The sequence below is a fragment of the Medicago sativa genome, chromosome 1 (assembly GCF_051527215.1).
Source record: "Medicago sativa cultivar Bolivia chromosome 1, Bolivia_mono, whole genome shotgun sequence".
NCBI lineage: Eukaryota > Viridiplantae > Streptophyta > Magnoliopsida > Fabales > Fabaceae > Medicago > Medicago sativa.
In genome coordinates, this window is record NC_140749.1 from 58,519,215 (window position 1) to 58,546,506 (window position 27,292).

General features: G+C 36.0%; 2 protein-coding genes and 3 long non-coding RNA genes across 5 annotated transcripts; 2 read left to right on the forward strand and 3 right to left on the reverse strand.

The window, feature by feature from the left end:
• Positions 1–1,791: 1,791 nt before the first annotated feature.
• On the reverse strand, positions 1,792–8,477 carry LOC146955798 (uncharacterized). Its single transcript, XR_015017860.1, has 2 exons — positions 7,690–8,477; positions 1,792–2,097 (listed from the first exon to the last, which is right to left on the reverse strand). It is a non-coding gene; the product is annotated as an uncharacterized LOC146955798 (long non-coding RNA).
• Positions 8,478–8,623: 146 nt separating this feature from the next.
• Positions 8,624–9,337, forward strand: LOC146955799 (uncharacterized). Its single transcript, XR_015017859.1, has 2 exons — positions 8,624–8,777; positions 8,887–9,337. It is a non-coding gene; the product is annotated as an uncharacterized LOC146955799 (long non-coding RNA).
• A 7,065-nt stretch (positions 9,338–16,402) lies between these two features.
• LOC146955800 (uncharacterized) lies at positions 16,403–19,665 on the forward strand. The gene is made up of 2 exons (XM_085748967.1): positions 16,403–18,205; positions 19,525–19,665. The coding sequence occupies exons 1-2, from the start codon at positions 16,403–16,405 to the stop codon at positions 19,663–19,665; spliced, it is 1,944 nt and encodes a 647-aa protein (XP_085605093.1).
• A 2,579-nt stretch (positions 19,666–22,244) lies between these two features.
• On the reverse strand, positions 22,245–24,746 carry LOC146955801 (uncharacterized). Its single transcript, XM_085748968.1, has 2 exons — positions 22,984–24,746; positions 22,245–22,300 (listed from the first exon to the last, which is right to left on the reverse strand). The coding sequence occupies exons 1-2, from the start codon at positions 24,704–24,706 to the stop codon at positions 22,245–22,247; spliced, it is 1,779 nt and encodes a 592-aa protein (XP_085605094.1). The 5' UTR covers positions 24,707–24,746.
• A 218-nt stretch (positions 24,747–24,964) lies between these two features.
• Positions 24,965–26,821, reverse strand: LOC146955802 (uncharacterized). The gene is made up of 2 exons (XR_015011865.1): positions 26,559–26,821; positions 24,965–25,254 (listed from the first exon to the last, which is right to left on the reverse strand). It is a non-coding gene; the product is annotated as an uncharacterized LOC146955802 (long non-coding RNA).
• Between the last annotated feature and the right edge of the window lie 471 nt (positions 26,822–27,292).

Sequence of the window (27,292 nt, forward strand, 5' to 3'; positions counted from 1 at the left end):
ATTTATTTTTTATGTTCTTTCCTTTTCAATTTCCTTTATCTCTTCTCATGAAAGAGAGGAACACAAACATCCCTCCATTAAATTACCACCAACTCATTTTTTCGACCATGTTGTGCTTTCATTTGACCATATATGACTATGTCACATAATTGCAGATGTGGAGACTCACATACCTGACAGAAAGATGTTAATATATCAAATATGAGTTAAAATTCTACAATAGATAGATGGAAGATAAAATGCTTAATAACATATAAGTTAGATGAACTATATACATATGCCTAAAAAAATTGTATGAAAATGTGGTGTCAATCTCATTTGTGTGGTTTCTCTTAGCCTAATGTGACGATACAACCCAATGTAGGCTGCACCGGAAGTTCTAACATTATGATGATTTGTTTTGTTAGTTTTTAGGTGTCATTTGTTTAATATTTTTAATATTAAATTCTAGATGATGGATGCCATTTACTTTCATGCAAATCTTTTTGTCAAGGTAATTTTTTTTATTCAACCTTTATTATTTCAAATTCTTTCACTTTTGGTCTTTCGTGAAATCTGCTAAAGAAAAATTATAGATGTGTTATGTGAGTTGACAAAATACATGTTTACTAGATATTTTAAATTTATGTGAAATTTTTTTAATGAGTCTAATATTTTGGTGGCATAATTACTCACTTATCTCCATTTTCTTCAACAAACCCATAAAATTACCAATACCTCACATTTTCCATTACCATTTCTCTCGTGTTCAAATTCCTTTTTCAACTGATCTCTTTTTCTAACATATTTTCTCTCTTTTCATGAAATAAAGGAGTATAAACATCCCTTTACGAAAATGTCGTCAACCACCTCTGGACTTATTTGGTTATTTCACCATATCATAGATACAAAGAGTTTCAATTTAAGGAAGAGATGTTAATGTGTCATATGTGAGTTAAACTTCTACACATTAGATGCAATAGTAGATATTGAGCAATATGTAAGTGAGATGATCAATATACCTAATGTCTTAAGTATTTTGGTGAAGATGTTGTGACAATCTCATTTGTGGGGTTTCTCTTAGCCAAATATGATATGATCCAACCCATATATTGTAGGTGCCCTCAGAACTCAAAACATTATGAAGAAATGTTTTGTTAGTCTTTGAATATCATTTGCTTAATTTTTTTTATTAAATATAAAAAATAAATTTATATTTTTATGTTATTTCAAATTCCTTCATTTTTGGTCTTTGGAGGAATCTAAAAATGGAAAAACTCTAATGTGATATGTTGAGTAGACAAAATACATGTTTATTGGACATTTTAATATGCGGGGGTAATAATTTAAAAAAAAACATTTTAAATTGCTTATGATGAAATATACTAGAAATTACTAGAAAAAAAATGGAAATTTGATCTTTTTAAACACTTTTACTAGAAAAAAAAATGGAAATTTGATCTTTTTAAACACTTTTCTAATTTAGATGAAAGGGACCAATCTTTCAAGCAAGGTTCTCGAAACTATAAAACATTTTTTATCCAACATTGTATTTACTTTTGAAGTTAGCATTACTAAAAACGAGCACAAAAAGTATTCAAACATTACAATTGTATGCGGCGACGAGAATTGTTGAAAGGAGTTTCTTTGCTATGAATTTTGTGAAAAAAATCGAATGCATAATCGTATGGATATTAATTTTTGAATTATTGTTTGGTAACATTCATAGACATCGATATATCTGGTAATCTCTGATTTATGGTAACATTTATGGAGACTAATATATGATGACATATTTTTTGTAATATCTAATTTTTCTTAATGATAATGATGTCATTATTTTATTAGTTATAGATTTATATATTTTGTATAAATATTTATGATAAATAATATTGACCCCACTTATTGAAATTCTTGGATCCGTCACTGACTCTCACTAAGGTCCCTTACAAATTGTTAGTGTAACAGAATGCTTCATAATTGAATACCATAGCAGGAAGGAGACATTGCAACATCTGTATGGAAAAATTGGTAGCTCCCTCTCAACAAACATGTATCATGAGCTCCTTGCTTTGGACCAATATGACGGCCTTGAGTTTTTTCATCTCTATCTGCCTCCTATAACACATAAAGCTTTCAGTTTCAAATCCTTATTTTTAATAAAACTAAATACATGTGTGTTTATCACGTATTCTTTAACAAAAGAAACTAACTAGTGTCTTTAAGAAGATGAAATGATAATAATAACAGTTAAAATTATAATGTTTTCTCTATCGGCCTCTTATGAAGCCTTCACATGATTGTTGACAATAAAAAAGATGAAAATCCTATTCTGTCCGTAAATCAAATGTTGCAATGTCTCCTTCCTGTTATAGTATTCAATTATGGAAGCATTTTGTTAAACTAACAACTTGTCGGGGACCTTAGTGAGAGTACATGTTTACTGTCAGGGACTTAACTGGTAGTAAGTATGCACAGTCAAGGACCTAACAATAAGTTGGTGTTTAATGGAAGATTGATTTTGAACAAAACAGAGAATTAGATGACATTTAGGGATTTGAGATTTAGGGATTTTAAATTCAATTTGGGGATATTGATTTTTGGTTCAGGGACCATAGTAACCATTTTCTACTTTCACTTTAGTTCTTGTGACACCTCATATGTCATGTCATCGTAAAATTTGTGTCACATCATCACTTGACAGAATTATTAAATGTCAAAGACTAAAGCGATAACGAAAGTGCAGAGTTATTGACTACTTTGTATTTAATCCTGAATTAACGACCTTTGTGACAGCGAGGTGCAGAGTCGGAGACTATTTGCTCAAAATTCATTAGGGGAGGAGTTAGAATGAACCGATTATTTGTTGGAGGGTGGTTGGTGATGGGCATTAAAGTGGTAAAGACTAAATATTAATTTTTTTAATTAGTAAGGTATTTTAGTAGGGACTGTGTCCAAGACAAGGCCACATCAGTTGATTAAGAGGTTGGTGAGTGTTGTGGATTTAAGGAGGCTACATGGGTACTTAAGGTCATGTTTACGAAATGGCCTCATGTGTTAGTTTACTTGTGTGACTAATTGATATCATGAGAAATGCTTATAAATATAAATAGATCACTAAAGCCATTAAGCCATTCTTCATTTCCTTTTCCTTCTCTCTTGCCTCGACCATTCTTTTATATCACTCTGACATTTTCAAAGAAAAATATTAAGTGTTGTGAATAAAAATTATCCAGTAAAAACATTTGCAGAAGATAGGAAACTTGTAGGAGGATAAAGTTTCTTGCCATTAGGTTTGATTTTGCATATTGAGGTATAGAAAGAAAAAAAATTCCCGCCTTTATTATTGTAAGGAGACCTTTAGGGTAGTTTTGGGTGTGATATTTTGTCTTTATATTTTCTTTATTGATCATGATGGTTTAAAAAAACATGGGTTGATTTATGTAATAAAAATTCCTCTTCTCTCTCAGGGCCATGAGGCCAAGATTTTGTATGGGTTTTAAATTTTTATGATTTTTCATAAATGTTATAGATTACATTGTGATGATAATTCTTAAATAATTTTAATATAAATTTATGTTAAAATGTTACACTACAAGAAAATTATGATTTAAAGTCAGCAGAAAAATAAATGTTAACAGGTAAATTGTGGATGCTAACGAAATGGAGAGAGAGGCATATAATGGAACAAGAAGAAGAAGAAGAAGAAAATTAGTGGTGATGATTGAAAATTTAAAAATTAAATAAGGGTATTTTGGTTAACTTGGGGTGTAACCAAAAATACCTTGGTGTAATTAGAAAAAACCTATAAGCTTGGATATTAAACACTAGCATCTACAAAAATGGACGTTAAAATTGAAGCTAACGGCATATTAAAAATGTATAAATGCAGTTAAACACTAGCATCTATAACTCTTGCTTTATTTCCTTTTGCCTTTGATTAGGACTTGGCAAATGTAATATGTGCTAGCCATCTTGGACTAGTCATGTTCATTTGTGGAGTTGGTGTTGGAATGGAGTCTTCTTGATTTGCCATGTTTTCTTTTGGTATGTTAGAAGGGATTGATTGAGAAGATTCACCTTGTACAGATTTAAGTCTTGTATTTTAAAAAAATAATATGACGTTCTCTCTATCTTAGAATCGAAGAGTAATTCTTAGCAAAACATTTTACCTCGCATACAAAAATAAACGAACTTTACCAAACTTAAAAAAAAAATAGGGGTGAAAGGATTCAGAGAATAAATGAAATAAAAAGTAAAACAAATATTCAAAATGAAAAGAAAAGTATAAAATAAATAGTATGACAGAAAATAAAAGTATAAAAAAAAAAAGAGAAAGGTATAAAGATATTTAAAGCGCAGAGTATAAAAGAAAAATATACACTAAATCTAATTAATATACAAACTTTAAACAACAAAAAATTACCTTACAATTAATTAAAACAAATCCATGGAAACAACGTCATTTGATGAGCCAAATTGTAGCAATGCGGCATCAAAGATTTATAATTATTCGTTGGTAGTGTTTAGTTGATTATAGGTATTTATTGACAGATTATGAGTGAGGGGTGAAACAAACAATAGACAAGTTATGTTGGGAATAGGATTCATTAGTTAGTTCACTAATGCCTTTCCTTGATTAACTATAAATTCCTTTTATCCCAATTATACATTCACGTATCACCCTCCATTGATCTTGATGTTTCATAAATAATGGGAGATCATCTCTAGTCTCTAACCACTGATGTTACGACTAGTTACCTAAAAGAGAAGCATTAAGTTCCAACAATGTGTGTGATTGTAAACCTAGCCCGACAAGTGCCCTTACCTTTTTCCTTACAAGGGATGTCTGCTTCTAGCATGCCCCAAGTCAAAAGATCAATCTTGGATAGTATACCGGAGAATCATTAAGAGTAATAATAAAGACACATATAATGCAATAGGATTTATTTATAGCCACCCAAACCAAGTATTTATATTAGATCCCTAATTAATTACAGTTAATCCCAAAAAAAAAAAGGATTTTGAGATGTTGCATAAGTCGACTTGATCTACAAGCCTTTGTTACCACCTCACTTTTGTCTTTTCACTCTCTCTTAATCTTTCTTTCTCTAACTTGAATATTGAGTGAATCAATTGAAATGGCTTAAATAGACATTTCGTCCCTGCAAATATAGGTCATTTGAAATTTCGTCCCTGAAGTTACTAATCCTTCCATTTTACCCCTGCAAATATTAATCATTTGAAATTTGGTCCTAATTACGTTTTTTTGATGAGGTGGAGGGTAATTAGCAACGTGGCGCATACGTGGCTAATGGTGACTGGGTATGAATGATGCCACGTCAGCAAATGAGACATGAAAAGACATTTTTGCCCTTAATGAAACTGACCACGTATGAAATGTCCATAATGCTTGTGTCTTTATCTTCCCTCTTCTACTCACTCGACATTCACAACAACAGTGTGGACATCATCAATTTCTTCCTCTATTCTTCCTGCCATTCCAGCTTTGCTTCTTCTACTTTTTTTTTCTTTTGTTGTCTGCTTCATCATCAATTTCAACAGTGGTAACAATTCATCAATTCATCCAAAACTCAACAATTTCTGGGTTTGACAGTTATAGAAATTTATACAAAACTCAACAATTCATCCCAAACCCATTTCTTCTTCCTTCACCCCTACCACTCCCCAAACAGACACACAATTATCTTTTCCTAAATCAACAACACAAAAAAAAAAAATCAAGACATAAACAAACCACAACACAATTATCTTTTCCCAGAAACACATAGGCAAAATCAACATTTTTCACCCTTCTTCATCCTCTTCATAAACCCTTCTTCATTTATCTTCCTTCCAAATATGATTCAAGCTTCTTATTCTTCTTTTCACCCTCGATTCAGTTCTTCCTCGTCCTCTCTTTCACTCCTAGATCTAAATCGAACTCGGAGAAGATGAAGAGGGAAGGATTATGGTATTTTAGGATGTTGGTTTTTAAAGATTGATGGGGTTGAAGATTTAATAGTGACAGTTATTAGGTTTGATAGTTATTAGGGTTAATGGTGTTTGATGTTGTGTAGATGTGAATATTATTGATTTTGAGAGAGAGAGAGAGAGAGAGAGAGAGAGAGAGAGAGAGAGAGAGAGAGAGAGAGAGAGATGGTGAAGGAGATGAGATCGGAGGAAGAAGGTGAAACACACCGGAATGAGTGGTGGAACACGACGGCGGAAGAGGAAGAAGGTGAAACACGACGGCGGCATGAGTGGTGGACCAAGATTTGAACGGAGGCGTGAAGACTGGGTTTGGTGGTGGTGTCCAAGGAAGGAAAAAGGAAGAAGAAGGGTAGACTTATATTTTCTCAATTGTCTTTAGTCATTAAGGGCATTTTCGTCATTTCCTGTGAGTTTTTATGAGTCAGCAGCATTGAACATGGCTATGTCAGCTAATCAGAGCCACATCAGCGAGATTAGGAGACTTAGGACTAAAACTAAAATGATTAATATTTACAGGGGCAAAATGGAAGGATTAGTAACTTCAGGGACAAAATTTCAAATGACCTATATTTGCAGGGACGAATTGCCTATTTAAGCCAATTGAAATTAAGGTTGCAAGCCTATTTTCTAAGTTGTGGTTTTCATCCTTCGTCGGGAGAGTAGTTGTTCACCAATTGTTTGTGCTCCAATGGAATGCTACCACCTTAGCCAAGTGGGATTTTTTAGACCATATTTACTCACCGGACAAGATAATAGATTTGTTGGACGAAATGTCATCTTATTAGACCGCATTTCTTCATTGGGAGAGTTAATAACTTCATTGGGGGGTTTTCCTCTTTTAAGACTTCAAGATTCTGACTTTGCTTTGCTGGGAGAATGACATGGCTCATTTGTGAAGGCTTTGATCTTTATATTTTAAGTTATATGCTTGCAGATTCCATTCTTGTTCTATTTAATGTACATTGTGTTGTAATAAGTAATAAATACGAGAAATACTAATATAATCTTGGTACTGTAATATTTACAATTATTGGAGGTTTTCATCATGTTTCTTGCACCAAATCGTACTCAAGTAATAAAGCAGTAAGTTATTGTCTCCACATGGATTGACATTCTACTCAGTAATTAGAGGAATTTTTTTGAAAGTAAATAAAAGAAGAGATTAAAAGTGGTTACAGGGTTTTAATTGTTCTACCCAATGCTAGATTAGGTTTTGTGATTCTTAAATGTAACATCAATTAGGGAATCCTCCAGTCCCCTCTTCCATCTTTGTTGGAACTAACTCGATTGATTATTAATTTATGAGTTGTTTCTTTGGATTTAAGAAAGTAGAACATGACCCTATGATGAATCAGTGGAAGTTTATTTTATTATCGCCGCAATTCAACCAGTTAAAATTGCGGCGTTCCCTTGAGATGAGTCATAGCCCTAAATTCATACTTAGATTCTATTAAAAGAATTTAATTTATAAACTAAGCAATTAACTAATGTCGGGGTCGGGCGAAATTAGGGTTGTCAATCCTATTATGCTGCATCTAAGATGTGGTATAGAAACAGTAATATACAAATTAAATTAGACTTTAGATCATAAACTGAATAAAAAACTTTATTAATTGAATACAACAAATAAGCAGGGGTTCATCGTGGAACCCTAATCAAAGAGGTTTAGTAGCGCATGCCAACAAACATCATTACAAAACAATTAAAAAAACATACCCTAGAAAGAACAAGAGGAGAATGGAGATCCTCTGCCTTGAAGCTTTGATGCTTGACCATTTCCTTGTACCGCTAGCTTTTTGAATGAATAAAAGAGTGTTCAAGGGGTCTCTATTTATAGTACATCATTACTTAGGGGTTAAAAGAAAAAAAAAAAAAGGTTTTTCAACGAAAACAACTTGAAAAATAAGCAAGTTGCACTCCCTGCCCATGCACCATATGCGGGGTGCATGAGGTAGTAGCCAAGGCTGCCTCATGCGCATGAGCAAATGACTTCGGCACAGGGGCGCTTCTGGAAGCCCCTTATGTGCGAATTATGCAGTTTTTGTCCCTTTTTTTAGTGTTCTTCCGTCTTGCAATGCCTTGGAACTTGAAATAAATTTTCTTTAGTTTGGATTGTCTTCAAAGGCCTTCTAAAAACCATTGATCTTTAACGCTCATATCCTCAATCCTTCACTTGATGTCTTGTTTTGCCGATTTACATGATTTCTCATTATAGAGACTCAAAACACCTATGGAGTTGCATGATTTAGGTTAAAACTGAATTATAACGACTCAAATAAAAACAATGCAAAAAGTTCCTCAAACCTTTGACAACTCCTCTAAACGACTTCTAATTTGCCTTGAAATGCAATGAAAATAACTAAAATCATAGCCAAAAATATCATTTGATGTTTCATCATCATCTATTAACAATCTTTTCAAGAAAATATTGCACAATTAACTTTTAAAATTTTCCCTTTTTTTTTTGTTACGTTAAAATTTCCCCTTTCTATCATCAAAGGTTGAAAATTTAATTAAAATGAATAAATTATAATGGTTAGCAACTTTTTTATGTTAAAGACAACGCATTGATTTACTTAAAAGATATTTAATAATATTCTTATTTTAGGAAAGCTTTTATACCTCTTTAAGAGCTAAAAATATTTAATTGTTTTTAGTGCAACATGAACTTTATAAACTATAAAGTGATCAAATAACATTTTATTGTTAAAATCAAAGAGAGGAAAGCATGGATAAAACTATCAAGTCTGTGTATGCTATGATTTTATTCATTTCTATGTTTCTAGCTGCAAGGAATGTTGACGGTCGGATTTTTTTTCCTTTTCAAATTCCTTTCTTTAGTTTTATTTTCGTTGTACACAATATTTTATCTTATTTTAGTAACATTATTGCATTCTCTTTTTTTCATTACAGCATACCTTAAGTGTAAAACTGTTGATGATTGTCCAAAAAGTCAAGTTGTGTATAAATGCGTTGGCAACCATTGCCATGCTGTTAGAATAAGGCGATGGGGTCTAGAAAGCCTAGCTCAACTGACAAATGTCAAAATTGTAAGGCCGGACGTCGCGACCTGTGTTCAAACCCGGGACCTCACAACTGCGTGAGTTTAATTTCAGTGGATTACCACTTCATCTAAGACAAAAAAAAAAAATAACGCGATGGATCATATGAGTTCCATACCAAAGAGATTATACTTACGTCATGCAGGGGAAATGGGTTCTTACACGAGCAAAAAAAACTAAGCAATATACCTTTATGCTAAAATTTCCTCTTTTATTTATTTTATTTTTGAACTTTTATGGACCTTGCAGTAATGGATTTGTCTAAGAATGTCATAATTATATTTATTTTTTTCTCTCTTAAATTTGGATGTATTGGACGGGTCTCCATTTTAGACATATCAATTTTACTTTCCAATCCATGTGGCGAAGCCAGAAGAAAATAAGTTCGGATCAGCAACAAAAATCAATTATAATATATAAAAACAAATTTTATGTTATAATAAGCTTTAAAAACGTCTTTAATTAAAAACTTATCGATTTGAAAATATAAGTTATAGAAGGTAATATGACATAGGTTAAAAGACTCACGTCAACTAAACTTATCTTTAGCAGCAACATAAAAATGTATAGTACTTGAAACTAAAGCAAAATTGAAATGGCTGAATTAACATAACTACACCATAACGAGTTAAAATAGAACATCAGTTCTAAAGATAAACAAAATCAACAAAATTAAAGAAAGCACAATCAAGAAAATAAGATACGATGTAACATTTCATATAATCAATCAATCACAATGTATCGCAAATAGTTTTCTTACAATAGAGATACAAAGTAACACAATAAAATGTCAACTTTAAGCATGATAATAATCTTGACAAAAACTCACACAATGAAAGTTAATTTCATAGTAAACAGAATCAACAAAATCATTAATTAAAAATATCAAAATATTATTCCATCAAATATTGTTGAAAACAATAAGAAACCTAAAATTTCTAAATCCAAAGAAAACAAATGTCAAATAAATTGCGAATTGGATAGAAATGTTAGTGTTTAAAATCATTTATATGCAAAAGATTTTGCACAATTGATGGATTTAGAAAATATGAGATGAAATTAAAACACGTCAGAAACAAATTATACATTAAACAAAATATGAAAGGATTTTTTTTGCTTGGATACCTCAGATTTAGAGGTAGATTCGCATGCAGAAGGATTTGCCTGTTAAAGGAAGATATAAATGCGAGAGGAAAAGTGAGAAGGGGGGAGGAGGGTGCTAGACCAAAATAGGTTAATAGAACAAAGCCTTCAAAGTTTTGATGATAAAAAAATCAATGTACAAAGCATAGTCGAGAACAATTAGGATTCTCTAATGTGTGTTTAAGTGTGCTGGAAATTCTAAGTACAAGTGAAGCACTGCCTCTACATCAAGTCAAAGCTCTGGACGTGAAGTCAAAGCTCTGCACCCCGTCAAAGCTCTTCACTAAGTGTTGCTTCATATGCTAAGTATTTTGGAAGCTTTGGACCTTGTTGATCTTCGTGTTATAGATAAAGGCAAAACTTTATACCAAGAATAAGGTTAATTGTTGAAGTCAATGTTGCTCTACAGTCCTTTGTAGTAGGATTATATGTACCAAGCATCTGACTTAAGTGAATTATCATTGATGTGCGCAACAGCTAGTATCCTTTAAGATCATCATTGATGGAATTGAATGACTGAAGCATTGATCTTCAAATCTTCAAGATATCTCAGCATTCATTCAGGCATTCAAAGCCAAGTATTTCATCATCAACTATCATCTACCTCACTACTCTATAAAAGACCAAATTTGATTGAAGAAGGTTACAATGACACAATATTGCATTCAAGCTTACATACAAAGTCTAACATGTTCATATATACTTGTAATTATATACATACTTGTTTATAGTATACCTTGTCTAGCAAAAGGAAAAGAAACGTTTGTAATGCTACAATCGAAGTGTATTGATCTTCATATTTGTTTACTACTCCTAGAGTTTGTGTAAACACTATCTTTTGTAAAACAACTTGTTGTTGTATCTTTGGATTGAGAATAGGTAGTCCTCTAAGTTGAGGCAAGGAAATCTAGGGCAAGGTTGTCTTCGTCTTGTTGTTGTAATCAGAATTTGCTTATAGTTGAATAATCTGTTGGAAGTTCAAGAGGACTGGAAGTAATCCTGAATTGTGGGATGAACCAGGATAAACTCTTTGTGTTGTCTCTTTCCCTTATCTCTTTACTTTCCCCTGTTATCTGTTGTTTTGAAAGAGTTGGAAAAAGCGTCAAACATAATTCAAACCCTCTGTTTCTTGTATTTTTCCCACTTTCAGAAGGTAGAGTGAACAAGGTAAGGGTTGGATGACCAGACTGTATTTTCGTTAAAAGCCATGGTCATTTCTATGATTTACATGATTGATAAATAATTTATTTTTTGTGGGTGTTGGTCGTGAGCCTATATGATGCTCTGCCATTGCCCATCAAAATATTTTTAATAGTTAAGGTGAAAAATATTAATTAAAAGCCTGAAACTATAACTTTATGGGGTCTAGATTTATGCATGGCTCTATTAGACATACTAACGTTGTATTTACGGTTTAGGGTTTATGTGAATATTTTATATTTATTTTGTTGTCTTTTAATAGTTTTGAGTTATTCCAAGATTTTACGAACGTGGCGTTAAAATTGTTAATCCCGTTTAAAAATAGTTGATTACAAAGCATCATATGACATTTTTGGCTATGTTTTTAGGAATTTTCTTTGCATTTGAAGACAAATAAGTTGAGAGAAAGAGGAGTTGTCAATGGTTTGAGGAATATATTGTATTATTTTCACTCGAGTCGTTAGAATTCACTTTTATCCTAGATCATGCAACTCCATATGTGTTTTGAGTATTTTTGTAGTGAGAAATCATGTAAATTGAGAAATCATGTAAATTGCCATTAGCGCATGAGGCAGTGTTGCTACTTCCCTAGACACCATTAGCGCCGATGCATGGGCCATTAGCGCCTGGATGTGGGAAATTTTTCTCGGCATCTTGTTTTCCAAGCTGGATCGGTGCAAAAAGCCCAATTTTTTTCTCCTAAACCCTACCCAATCATCTATTAGAAATAGAGACCCTTGAAATCATTATTTTTCAGAACACTGAAGGTGTTAGAACAAGAATGGTTCATACAAGTTCTCTTGGGTTTTGATGATGGCAAAGTATTAAAGAACAATTGGAATACTAACATATCTTCAAGTGTGCAGGATCTCCTTATCATGAAGAAGGGACATATGAAGAGCATCAGAAAGGGATTGGGAAGCTTAGAAGACTATGGTGAAAAATCTATGGGAAGGTCAAACCAAAAGTCAATGTCCTAGTAAAAGGAAGCATCACATAAGCTGGGGAATGATCTCCACAACTCTGTAAGGACATCATACACAAAAGATGAATAGGCTACTTGGATTTGAGGGACCCATAATCCACGTAAGTTTTTGTCTTATTCTATGAGTTATCTATATTACAACATCTGGCAGAGCAACTATTTTTGTCTTCTTCTGCCTACGTGTACAATGAGATAAAGGACATCATGAACGGGGAAAGAAACATATAATTCTCCTTTCAGCAAAGGAAATTCAAATTACTTTCCAACGGGATTATCCATATAAGGAAAAGATCCAACGTTCATGATCAAAGCTTCTTAACGACTCTATTTCGGCTGACACTATGCTCCAACGTCTCTCAAATCACTACCTATAAAAGGAGCTGAAGACCTGAAGAAGAAGCAACAAGACTCTGCTATTCAACTGTGCCATTACTCTGTCAAATTTAATAGCGCAAAAACACTTTAGATTTATTTCAAGTCAAATCTTAGAAATCCTAGGGAGTATGTTCATTTATTCCCGCTACACTTACTAGTTAGAAAAAGTGTAAGAACAAATTAACTTGTTTGCACTTGGGGCAAACATTTTAGAATGTCTCTCGCCTGCGTGCTTGAGAATATAAGTCTCTTGGTGAAACCTTGAGCACTTAGGAATTTCAATCAGTGGGGATTGAGCAAAGGGAAGTCTTAAGCAGTTGTGCTTAAGCAAGAGGAAGTCTTTAGGTAGAGTCCTAGACCAGAAGTTTTTAGGTAGAGAGTTCTAGAGCATAGAAGTCTCTTGCAGTTGTGCTTGAGCAATTAGAAGTCTCTTGCAGTTGTGCTTGGTTATTGAGAAGTCTCTTGGAAGTGTCTTCGAGCATTTTGTAATCAGTTGTGATTATAGTGAAATCCCTTGAAAGTGTAAGGGGGTGGACTGCTTCTGGATTGTAGGAGGAACCAGTATAAAATTGATGTGTGTATACTTTCTCTATCTCTATCTCTTCATCTTTGTGTTTTGTACTTATCTGCTGCACTCAGACTCTGCATTAGAATTTGTGTATCTCAGATTTTGATCAGACTGTTTCAACCAAAGAAAAAGAAAGCCAGAAAAGGCGTACACAATTCAACCCCCCTTCTTGTGTGTTATTTTTACCTTCAGTTCGTATCAGAGCACATTTTGTGCTATGTCACTTAACTGTGCCACATTAAAGATCCAATGAGAAAAACATGATGCATGATGGCATACCCAGTACCTCAGGGAAAAATCACCATGTAGCTGCTCGCTATGATCACAATACTCTTGAAGCTAAGAAGAACAGCTATCATAAGAAAGGTCTTATATTCAATGGGAATGATGGTCAGTTCTCTTTATATTTGTTTCCTGCCAAGACAAAGTGTTTGTTGTATTATTCCTTAGTGTATACATTAGAGGCTGACTTTTGATCTTCCAAGCTCTTCTTCTTACGAGGTGCTTCTGAGATGCCAATTCCTTCTCCATGATTCATGCTTATTACATAGATCATTGATGCAAGTCTGGTTCTTCCAATGGAGCTGGAAAGAAATTCTTGAAACACTTCTTCATGATTTGTCAAGGATCTAGTTACATTTTCTTCTGCTTCCTTTTCCAAGATCATGATCTTGTAGTTAAGCTGATAGAGATAATTTTTCATTGTTAGCTTTTCTTTCAACAATTGATCATTCACTCTTTGAAGAACATTGTTTCTTGTCAGAAGTTGTTCATGCTGCTTTTCCATAGCATTCACTCTTTCCAGTAGCTTTAAGTGACCTTCTGATTGGTTCAACCATCTTAAAGAAGTTCCTTGACAATATTGATTAATTTTTCCTTCGCAAAGAAGGGAAATTCACTATATCTGTCTTTAGAGTTTGGCGTTGAGTTAGAGATAGAAGAGACCATCAATCTGAGATTTTCTTCTTCTTCTTCTTCTTCTTCTTCTTCTTCTTCTTCTTCTTCTTCTTCTTCTTCTTCTTCTTCTTCTTCTTCTTCTTCTTCTTCTTCTTCTGCTTCTTCCAGTTCTTCCCAGGTTGTCATAGAGCTTTCCTTGCACTTTCTTGGTCTTAATTCATCCTCCCGATCCTTGATGATAGAGCTGATTGAACTGCTGTTTCTACTTGAGGGTTGATTCCCTTTGGTTAAATGTCCAATTTGTATCACTTCTAAGTTACATTCTGAGTCTTCATCTGAAAATCCTTCTATTGACTCACCTATATGCATATTCATGATATCTTCGTCCTTAGCTATCAGAGTTAGAGGCTTGGACTTCTCAGTTGTTTTATCTCCAGTGAGCTCAATCTCATGACTCTTGAGAGAGCTTATGAGATCTTCTAGTCTCAGCATATCCAGGTCTTTGGCTTCCTGAATGGTTGTCACCTTAGTCCTAAATCTAGTTGGAAGACTCCTCAGAATCTTCTTGACATGATCATACATCGTATAACTCTTCTTTAATTCTTGAAGACCAGATTGAATAACATGAAACCTAGAGAACATGATTTGAATATCTTCACCTTCCTTCTATATAAATAGCGCATACCAGTTTATCAAATGGCTAGCCTTAGCTTCTTTGACATGTTGATTTACCTCATAATTAAAGCACAGAGATTCAAAGATTGTTTTGGTAGTGGATATGTTAACAATTTTCATGTATTCTAATTGAGTCAAAGCTTCTACAAAGATTCCATGCACTTTGTGATGCTTTCCGTAGATCTTCTTCTTAGCCTCAGTCAGACCTTTTCTGTCAAGTGCTCTTCCTTCTTCATTGACTTCAATCTCAAAGCCATCTTCAACAATATCACATATTTCATCATCAATGCTCATAATATGACTATATATTTTACTTTTCCACCAAGCGAACTGAGAAGCATTTCAATTAAAAAAACGAGAGACCTTTTTGGAGTAGTTGTTTGTTGGATATTTGTATGTTGGCTTCACTTTTGCCTAAAACAAATATTCACTTCAGATGTGGAACACAATGTTCCAACATCCAAACCTGGTGTGTACGTTCTGTGCTTTGCCTATGTTTACGCACGCGCTTGCTTGATTGAAGGAATCCACACAAGCTTGAGTTGGTATGAACCGTGTGCAATTATGAGGAGATCAGAATATATGTGATTTCTTAAGGAATTGTTAAAAAGACTTAGGAAAGTATTTTTAAGGTGACTTTTAATGAGCCTACTTTCTAGGAGTTTCCTTATCCGGCCATGTTGATTGAGCAATAAGTCACTGATCTGATCTGAAGCATGATTGAAGGAATGACACTCCTTGCTTCAGTATATAAAGGAGGCTGCAAGACCTGAAGAATCATTCAAGACATTATATTACAAAATAGAGTTTTGTGTAGGTTTTGAGTCTTATATTTTGTGAGCCTTTCGAGTATCATCTTGATGCATGTTTAGGACTTTACTTTGAGTTGTAATAATGTGCACTACTACGAAACTTTTAAGCAAGGAGCTAGGTAGATTGTGAACTGCATCTAAGCTTTTAAGCAAGGTTGCATGTTGTTATTTTTGAGGGTAACCTCATTTGATTTGAGTCTGTAATTTGGAAATCACAGGGAATTGTGATCTGTTGTAAGGGAGTGAGATGGGATCTCAGATCTAGGAGTTCCTAGGTTGAAGTCTAGTTGGGGTAGGTCCTAGGTCATAAGTGCAAACATGGTTTGCTGAGAGCTTTTGAATACGGACTGCACTAGTGGATTTTCTTCCTGGCTTGGTAGCCCCTAGAGTAGGTGACGTTGCACCGAACTGGGTTAATAATTTCTCTGTGCCTCTTTTCTTTCTTGTCTGTTATTTTTATCTTATTATTTTGTTAGCTTAATGTTCTAAACATCGTACACAACATCTGTTATATGTGTTTCGTGTTGAAACATCTCTTAGAACATCGTAAGACTAACGTGCCAGAATTTCAATTGGCATCAGAGCAGGCACCCTGCCTGGTATTGGGTGAGATCCAGAGGAGATCTATTCTGGCAATAAGGAGAAAGAAGGAGGTTTTGTTAACAGACCACCGTTACTAGATGGAACAAATTATGACTACTGGAAGTCACGTATGAGTGCCTATCTCAAGTCTATTGACAGCAAGACTTGGAAGGTTGTGATGAAAGGTTGGGAACATCAAGTTGTTCTTGACAAAGATGGCAACAAAACCACGGTTTTGAAGCCAGAAGATGAGTGGACACTGCCTGAAGATGAACTGTCTCTTGCAAACTCCAAGGCCGTAAATGCCCTTTTCAATGGAGTGGACAAAAATATGTTCAGACTCATCAAAAAGTGTGATGTTGCCAAAGATGCTTGGGACATCCTGAAGACAGCTCATGAAGGTACCTCCAAGGTGAAGAGATCAAGGATTCAACTCCTGACGACCAAGTTTGAAAGTCTGAGAATGCAGGAGGATGAGACTATACAGGATTACTACATGAGTGTCCTTGACATTGTTAATTCATTTGATTCTCTTGGACAAAAACTGTCAGATGAAAAATTGGTAAGAAAAATTCTCAGATCTCTGCCAAAGAGATTTGACATGAAGGTCACAGCCATTGAGGAAGCCCAAGACGTATCCAACATGCATGTGGAAGAGCTCATAGGTTCTCTTCAAAACTTTGAGCTTATGGTTGATAACAGATCTGAGAAGAAGGGAAAAGGCATTGCCTTTACAGCAAACACGGCTGATGATGAAGGATTGGAAGAGGGTATAGAGGATGAGAATCTGTCAGAAGACTTTGTAATGCTAGGGAGACAGTTTAACAATATTCTCAAACAACTAAGCAGTAGATCCATAGGTAATGGGCGGAACATCAGATGGAACACTGACAGGCAACAAGGTAATCAAAGGTATGACAGAAATGAAGAGAAAAACAGTCGTTACAAAGGAGTACAATGTCATGAGTGTGAAGGTTATGGTCACATCAGAACTGAATGTGCAACTTTTCTCGAGAAGCAAAAGAAAGGGATGATTGTGTCCTGGTCTGATGATGAAGGAACAGAAGGAGATGTTGAAAGTGATGATGCTAAATGTGTCAGTGCTATGACTGGGAGAGTGGAATCTGGGTCTGAAAATGAAGATTCTGACTATGAGAAAGTAACTGTGTCTTATGGTTATCAAGACATTCATGATGAAAGCACTTCCAGGCAAGTGATGGAGCAGGAAGAAATCATTAATCATCTTCAGGAAGAAAGAATTGGTCATCTGGCTAAAATCTCTGATCTAAATAAAGAGGTAATGTTACTCAATTCTCAACTTGATAATGTCCTTAAACAAGTTAGAATGATGACCACTGGAACTGATGTTCTAGATAGGATGTTAGAAGGTCAAGTGATAGGTAAACCAAATGGCATAGGCTTTACACATGAACACCTGAAACAGGAACAACAAAACAGTAGGTATATTCAGGCTTTAGAACACTATCATAAGGCCAAGAAGGGAAAACCAGTAAAGAAAATTAAGTTTGTAGCTTCAATTAGAACAGATAATGTCACTGGTAGAGGTCCAATGTTGGAACATTCTGAACAACATCCTAAAACTGATTCTGTGAAAGAGAATCTCTCTTGGAAGTGTCATTTTTGCCACAGACAGGGTCATAAAACACCTTTTTGTTTTGATCTGTATGGTGTACCTAGACAACATCAACCTAGTTCAACCTTGAGAGGGGTCAAGAAGGAGTGGAAACCTAAATGCTTAGGTCTAATAGCCCAAACCTCCTTAAGAGCATCCTCCAGTGAAGATTGGCACTTTGATAGTGGGTGTTCTCGTCACATGACAGGGATGGACAATTTTCTAGGAAATGTCAGACCTTATGCCAAAAGTTATGTCACATTTGGGGATGGTGGTGAAACACCCCGATCTCCCAAGTACGTAATATTAGTTAATTTAATCAGAGTAACCACACAACGGAGTGTCACACTGCTAATCAAAATTTCATAAATAGGAAATATCTATTTATTTAAAATCAACGTTTAGAATATCTTAATAAACTGCAGCGGAATAATTCTTTAAAAATATAGTTTCAACCAAATTCAACATCAATGAAAATCTTGGCACCAAGGCCTCAACATAATTCAACTTTATTTTCAACAACGGTAAACTCCAATAACAAGTCTTTTCCAAAATATGTGATACATAAAAGAAATGAAGAAGACATTCGCGACGATCCCCATCCTAATATGTATCAGAGCCCTAGACACTTGAGCCAATCAACCTACAAGCCATCATTACCTGCACATTACCCACGGTCGAGGCAACATATACGCAGAAGGGGTGAGAAACTTATCCAATAATAATAATATATAATTCATCGAATTAATGAAAACAACAACATATCACAACATGCATCATTAATAAAGTATATAAATAAATACATAAGCAACAACATAATTATTTTCAGCAACAAAAGTACAGCAACAACGACAACAACGTTATCCACAACGACACCGACAACTCGAAAATGCGACAACGACAACAACTCGACAATGCCACAACGACAACAACAACTCAACAATGCTACGACAACAACAACTAATGCAACATGCAGGTGGTACCAATCTACGCGCGTTGAATGCTAAGCATTCCAGGGCATAAGCCCCCAACAAATTGGATGGTTAAAGCATCCCAGGGCATAAGCCCCCAACAGATGAATGATAAACATTCCAGGGCATAAGCCCCCAACGGTTGAATGATAAACATTCCAGGGCATGAGCCCCCAACAGATGTGAGTATGCAAATGGACTCAACTTGTGTATATCAACATACAACTTCAACAACGACAACAACAACAACAACAACAACAACGTATGTGCCTAAAACAATTATGACACACTCCCCAACTTCGACAATGGAACAACAACTTTTATTATACAAAAGTGTTTACACATACATTGCATATAGTACAACCTTCAATAATAATATATTCACTTCATAAACATGGCTTAATAAATCAAGGGAACCTATTAAAATAATTAGAATAGACCCCTAGTGTTCTAAACAAAATTCAGAAAATGGCCGTACAGGACCAGGGACGCTTTCGCGACAGAAGGACGCTTTCGCGTCCTCTACAAAAAGGGGTAGGACGCTTTCGCGAGCGAAGCACGCTTTTGCGTCCAAAATGTCGTAACTCAGGATGTGGACGTTTTCTGCACGCTAATAGGACGCTTTCGCGTCCTCAACAATTTGGGTAGGACGCTTTCGCGTCAAAAGGACGCTTTCGCGTCCTCCACAAAAATTTCTGGGCAGCTACAAGGTGTGGACGCTTTCTGGACGCTAATGCGACGGTTTCGCGTCCTGCTTCAGGTTTCAGAAAAATTGCGATTTTAACATAGTTTCACCCCAAAAATCCTAGCTTTGATCCCTTAATCACCCAAATTGGTTTACAAACATGTTTACAGGTTTAGTATACAACATAGGGAGCAAAACAACATACAATTATGCAATTCAACAACATAATTCATCATCTAACATAACTTCTCAAACCCTAAAAACCAAGAACAACAAATTCATCAATTTTCAAATTATATATCAAGATTATTGAAAGGAATCCCACCCTTACCTTATCTCAGCAAATTCTACAGCAAAAACGGTTGGATTTTCTCTTCCTAGCTCTTCTCCTAGCATTCTCTTGGTTCTTCTCCTTTTTCTCTCCAAAAACCAATTTTTCTAATGTTTGTACGTGAAAATGTTTCTATCTCTTTTTCTTTCTTTTACTCCCAAAAATATAACTCTTTTCTTTTCTCACTTAACTCCCTTAATTTCTATTTAATTTCTACTTAATTCCTATTAACCAAAAATAAATACTAATTCTACCTATTTCTATTTCTCCTATTATTTCCACAAATAATAAAACCAAATTCATTTAAATAATACACAACACATCATATACCAAATAAATCATATAAAATCATATAAAACACTCAAACATCCACTAAAAATAATAGAATAAAAATGGGGCGTTACAACTCTCCCCAACTTATAGAATTTCGTCCTCGAAATATTACCTCAAGCAAACAACTCAGGATATGACTCCTGCATCTTACTTTCCAACTCCCAAGTAAGACTTTGACCAGTTGCTCCTCCCCAAACAACCCTCACTAGAGGTATCTCCTTGCCTCTCAACGTCTTCACCTTGCGATCATCAATCCTCAAAGGTAAAGTCTCCACCGTAAGGTTGTCTCTAACTTGCACATCATCTCTAGGAATAACATGTGAAGGATCCGCTACATACTTCCGAAGTTACGACACATGAAACACATCATGCAAGTTCGAAAGGTGTGGTGGCAAACCAACTCTATAAGCCACCGTGCCAATTCTCTCAGATATTTGATAAGGACCAATAAACTTCGGAGTCAACTTCTTGGACTTCAATGCACGACCCACACCGGTCATAGGAGTGACTCTCAAGAACACATGGTCACCCTCTTGAAACTCAAGGTCATTTCTACGCTTGTCATGATAACTCTTCTGTCGACTCTGCGACGCTTTCATATGCTCTCTTATCATTTTGACCTTCTCCGTAGTCTGCTGAACTATTTCAGGCCCCAACACAATACTTTCACCCGACTCAAACCAACATAAAGGAGTTCTACACCTTCGACCATATAAAGCTTCAAAAGGTGCCATACCAATTCTCGAATGGTAACTATTGTTGTACGCGAACTCTATCAACGGTAGGTGACTGTCCCAAGCTCCACCTTGCTCAAGTACACACACCCTCAACAAATCTTCTAATGATTGAATCGTTATTTCCTACTGACCATCTGTTTGTGGATGATAAGCCGAACTCAACCTCAACTGAGAGCCCAAAGCCTCTTGCAAGCTCTTCCAAAACCTCGAAGTGAACCTCGGATCTCTATCCGACACAATACTCGACGGGACACCATGCAACTTCACAATATTATGAATATAGATCTTCCCCAACTGAGCTACCGAATAGGTGATATTAATCGGAATAAAATGTGCCGACTTCGTCAATCTATTGACAACAACCCAAATGGCATCATGCCCTCTTTGAGTGTTTGGCAAACTCGTCACAAAATCCATGGATATGTTATCCCACTTCCATTCAGGCACATCTAATGGTGTCAACAAACCCGCAGGCTTCTGATGTTCAACTTTCGATTTCTGACAAGTCAAACACGCGTAAACAAATTGCGCGACATCACGCTTCAATCCAGACCACCAAAACAGTTTCTTCAAGTCATGATACATCTTTGTTGCTCCTGGATGGATACTTAAGCTACTTCTGTGACTTTCTTCTAAAATCAACTTCTTCAATTCATCATCATCAGGGATCCAAATTCTGCCTCTGAATCTCAACCCTCCTTGATCATCAATCTGAAAATCACCATCTGCAGTATGATTACTAGCAACCATCAAATCTACAAATTTTGCATCAACTTTCTGTGCTTCTTTGATACTCTTCAGGAAATCATTATTAATTTTCAACATACCCAACTGCACACTCTGAGGTGCCAATTCACAAACAAGACTCAAGTCTCTAAACTGTTCCAGCAATTCAAATTCTTTTACCATCATAGCCGACATGTGCAATGTTTTCCTACTCAAGGCATCTGCAACCACATTGGCTTTACCCGGATGATAATTCAAACCAAAATTATAATCTTTCAACAACTCTAGCCACCTTCTCTGCCTCATATTCAACTCCTTTTGATCAAATAAATATTTCAGACTTTTATGATCACTAAACACTTCAAATCTGGAACCGTACAAATAGTGTCTCCAAATTTTCAACACAAAAACCACAGCAGCTAACTCCAGATCATGCGTAGGATAATTCTTCTCATGAATTCTCAACTGTCTCGAAGCATAAGCCACTACCTTGCCATCTTGCATAAGCACACCACCTAAGCCCAACTTAGACGCATCACAATATACAACAAATGGTTTATCTGGCTCTGGTAAAATCAGAATTGGAGCCGTTGTCAATCTTCGCTTCAACTCCTTCAAATTATTCTCACACTGAGCATCCCACACAAAAGCTTTACCTTTACAGGTCAACTGAGTCAATGGAAGTGCCAACTTCGAAAATCCTTCGATAAATCTTCTGTAATAACCAGCCAAACCAAGAAAACTTCTGATCTCCGTAACTGACTTAGGAGTCTCCTATTGCGATACCGCTTCAACTTTCGACGGGTCAACTGCAATACCACTACCAGAAATAATATGGCCAAGGAAACTTACTTCACTTAACCAGAACTCGCACTTTGATAGTTTTGCATACAACTTCTTTTCTTTCAGCACCTGTGAAACAATCTTCAAATGTTCTGCATGCTCTTCTTCATTCTTAGAATAAATCAAGATATCATCAATAAACACAACAACAAATTTATCCAGAAAAGCATGAAAAATTCTGTTCATATACTCCATGAACACACCGGGCGCATTAGTAACACCGAAAGGCATCACTTTATATTCATAGTGCCCATACCGTGTCCTAAAGGCCGTCTTCTGCATATCTTCATCCTTCACCTTAATATGAAGCTAACCTGACCTCAAATCGATTTTACTAAACACACGTGCACCCACTAATTGATCCATCAAGTCATCAATTCTCGGAAGTGGATACCTATTCTTTATCGTCACTTTATTCAGCTGACGGTAATCTATGCACAATCTCATGCTACCATCTTTCTTCTTAACTAGCAACACAGGCGCTCCCCAAGGTGACACACTTGGCCTTATAAACTTCTTATCAAGCAAGTCTTCTAATTGTTTCTTCAACTCTACCAACTTCGAAGCTGACATACGGTAAGGAGCCATCGACACCGGCTTCGTACCCGACACTAGTTCAATCGAAAATTCAACCTCCCTCTCCGGTGGCACATCCGGAATCTCATCAGGAAAAACTTCAGGAAATTCATTCACAACGGGCAGTCTATCAATTATCGACTGATTCTCTACAGACAAATACGCCATCAAAGAGAACATCAAGCTTCCATCATGTTCTAACTGCTTCAGCTGCTTGGTAGATAAAAATTCTGCTCCACTCTCTTCTTCAGCAGAAGAAAAGTACACCGTCTTCCTAAAACAATTAATATGCACATGGTTGTACTCCAACCAGTTCATACCAAGAATCACATCCATACCCGTCAACGGCAAACATACAAGATCAACTTCAAAATCCCTACCATACATAGATATAGGGCAACTCTGACAAACAAACGAAGTGGTTACTGAACCCTTAGCTGGAGTTTCAACAACCATTTCCACAGGCATACTTGACATAACTAAACCCAACTTATTTGCACAATCAACAGCAATGAAACAATGTGTAGCACCAGTATCAATAATAGCAATTAAAGGAGTACCATTAAAGAAACAAGTACCTCTGATAAGTCGATCTTCATTTGCCGTTTGTGTACCGGCCAATGCAAACACCTTCCCACTAGTCTGAGTCTTCTTAGGATTCTTACACTGAGAACTAAGATGACCCTCTTCATCACAATTAAAGCAAACCATGTCACCACGCTTGCACTCAGCCATCGTATGCCCTTTCTTGCCACAACGGTAACACTTCTTCTCATCCTGTTGAGTACATGCATTACTCTTGTGGCCTTTCTCACCACACTTGTAACAAACTATCTCAGCCTGAACATTTCTTCCTTTGGGTCTCCTTTCCTCAGGCATCCTCTGTTTGCCCTTGTCAGCAGGGGCACTGTAAGGCTTCGGACGACTCTGCTGTCCTTTACCCCTACGGTCACTCATCACCTTGTAGTGAGCTTTCGTATCATCTTCATAGATTCTGCATCTGCTCACCAAAGCAGAAAAGTCACGGATCTGTTGGTAACCAATGGCCCGCTTAATATCAGCACGCAGACCATTCTCAAACTTTATGCACTTAGAAAATTCAGCATTGTCTCCAATATAGTGTGGATAGAACTGAGCCAACTCCACAAACTTGGCTGCATACTCTGTCACCGACATGTTTCCTTGCTTCAGCTCAAGGAACTCGATCTCTTTTCTTCCGCGAACGTCCTCAGGGAAGTATCTGTTTAGGAACTCTCTCCTAAACACAGCCCAAGTAACAACCGCATCACCTTGCTCTAATTCAGGTAAGAGGCTCACCCACCAGTCATCAGCTTCCTCAGCCAGCATGTGCGTACCAAAACGCACCTTCTGATCATTAGTACATTGCATAACCCTGAAAACTCTTTCAACCTCTTTGAGCCACGTCTGTGCTCCATCAGGGTCGTACCTTCCTTTGAAAGTAGGAGGATGATTCCTCAGAAAAGCCTCCAACATTCTCACTTCAGCATTAACACCAGCACCAGCATTTTGTTGTTGTCCTATAGCTTGGGCCACAGCTTCCAATGCAGCAGCCACCGCAGCATCGTTTCTTCCAGCCATTCTAGTTCTTTTATAACATATAAGATTTGCAGCCTCCAGGTCTCTACTCTACATAACAACAAAAATCAGCACAACTAAGACAATATAAATTGTCAAACAACTCTACATGGCTCGACACGACTATACTAATTGACCGGACGGACCGACCTGCTCTGATACCAATTGAAACACCCCGATCTCCCAAGTACGTAATATTAGTTAATTTAATCAGAGTAACCACACAACGGAGTGTCACACTGCTAATAAAAATTTCATAAATAGGAAATATCTATTTATTTAAAATCAACGTTTAGAATATCTTAATAAACTGCAGCGGAATAATTCTTTAAAAATATAGTTTCAACCAAATTCAACATCAATGAAAATCTTGGCACAAAGGCCTCAACATAATTCAACTTTATTTTCAACAACGGTAAACTCCAATAACAAGTCTTTTCCAAAATATGTGATACATAAAAGAAATGAAGAAGACATTCGCGACGATCCCCATCCTAATATGTATCAGAGCCCTAGACACTTGAGCCAATCAACCTACAAGCCATCATTACCTGCACATTACCCACGATCGAGGCAACATATACGCAGAAGGGGTGAGAAACTTATCCAATAATAATAATATATAATTCATCGAATTAATGAAAACAACAACATATCACAACATGCATCATTAATAAAGTACATAAATAAATACATAAGCAACAACATAATTATTTTCAGCAACAAAAGTACAGCAACAACGACAACAACGTTATCCACAACGACACCGACAACTCGAAAATGCGACAACGACAACAACTCGACAATGCCACAACGACAACAACAACAACTCAACAATGCCACAACGACAACAACAACAACTCAACAATGCTACGACAACAACTAATGCAACATGCAAGTGGTTAAAGCCCCCAACAAATTGGATGGTTAAAGCATCCCAGGGCATAAGCCCCCAACAGATGAATGATAAACATTCCAGGGCATAAGCCCCCAACGGTTGAATGATAAACATTCCAGGGCATGAGCCCCCAACAGATGTGAGTATGCAAATGGACTCAACTTGTGTATGTCAACATACAACTTCAACAACGACAACAACAACAACAACAACAACAACAACGTATGTGCCTAAAACAATTATGACACACTCCCCAACTTCGACAATGGAACAACAACTTTTATTATACAAAAGTGTTTACACATACATTGCATATAGTACAACCTTCAATAATAATATATTCACTTCATAAACATGGCTTAATAAATCAAGGGAACCTATTAAAATAATTAGAATAGACCCCTAGTGCTCTAAACAAAATTCAGAAAATGGCCATACAGGACCAGGGATGCTTTCGCGACAGAAGGATGCTTTCGCGTCCTCTACAAAAAGGGGTAGGACGCTTTCGCGAGCGAAGCACGCTTTTGCGTCCAAAATGTCGTAACTCAGGATGTGGACGTTTTCTGCACGCTAATAGGACGCTTTCGCGTCCTCAACAATTTGGGTAGGACGCTTTCGCGTCCTCCACAAAAATTTCTGGGCAGCTACAAGGTGTGGAAGCTTTCTGGACGCTAATGCGACGCTTTCGCGTCCTGCTTCAGGTTTCAGAAAAATTGCGATTTCAACATAGTTTCACCCCAAAAATCCTAGCTTTGATCCCTTAATCACCCAAATTGGTTTACAAACATGTTTACAGGTTTAGTATACAACATAGGGAGCAAAACAACATACAATTATGCAATTCAACAACATAATTCATCATCTAACATAACTTCTCAAACCCTAAAAACCAAGAACAACAAATTCATCAATTTTCAAATTATATATCAAGATTATTGAAAGGAATTCCACCCTTACCTTATCTCAGCAAATTCTACAGCAAAAACGGTTGGATTCTCTCTTCCTAGCTCTTCTCCTAGCTTTCTCTTGGTTCTTCTCCTCTTTCTCTCCAAAAACCAATTTTTCTAATGTTTGTACGTGAAAATGTTTCTATCTCTTTTTCTTTCTTTTACTCCCAAAAATATAACTCTTTTCTTTTCTCACTTAACTCCCTTAATTTCTATTTAATTTCTACTTAATTCCCATTAACCAAAAATAAATACTAATTCTACCTATTTCTATTTCTCCTATTATTTCCACAAATAATAAAACCAAATTCATTTAAAATACACAACACATCATATACCAAATAAATCATATAAAATCATATAAAACACTCAAACATCCACTAAAAATAATAGAATAAAAATGGGGCGTTACAGGTGGTAAAGGTAAGATTGTGGGGATTGGAGAATTAGTTAGTGAAGGATCACCAAGACTGAACAATGTTTTGTTGGTCAAAGGACTGACAGCCAATCTGATAAGTATTAGTCAACTATGTGATCAGAGGCTAAGTGTAAATTTTAGTAAAACTGAGTGCCAGATCCTAGATGAGAAGGGTAAGGTGAGCATGAAGGGTACTAGGTCGAAGGACAACTGCTACTTGTGGATCTCTCAAGAACAGGCTCTCATATCCTCATGCATGCTGAGCAAAGCTGAAGAGGTAAAACTGTGGCATCAAAAACTAGGTCACTTGAATATGCAAGGAATAA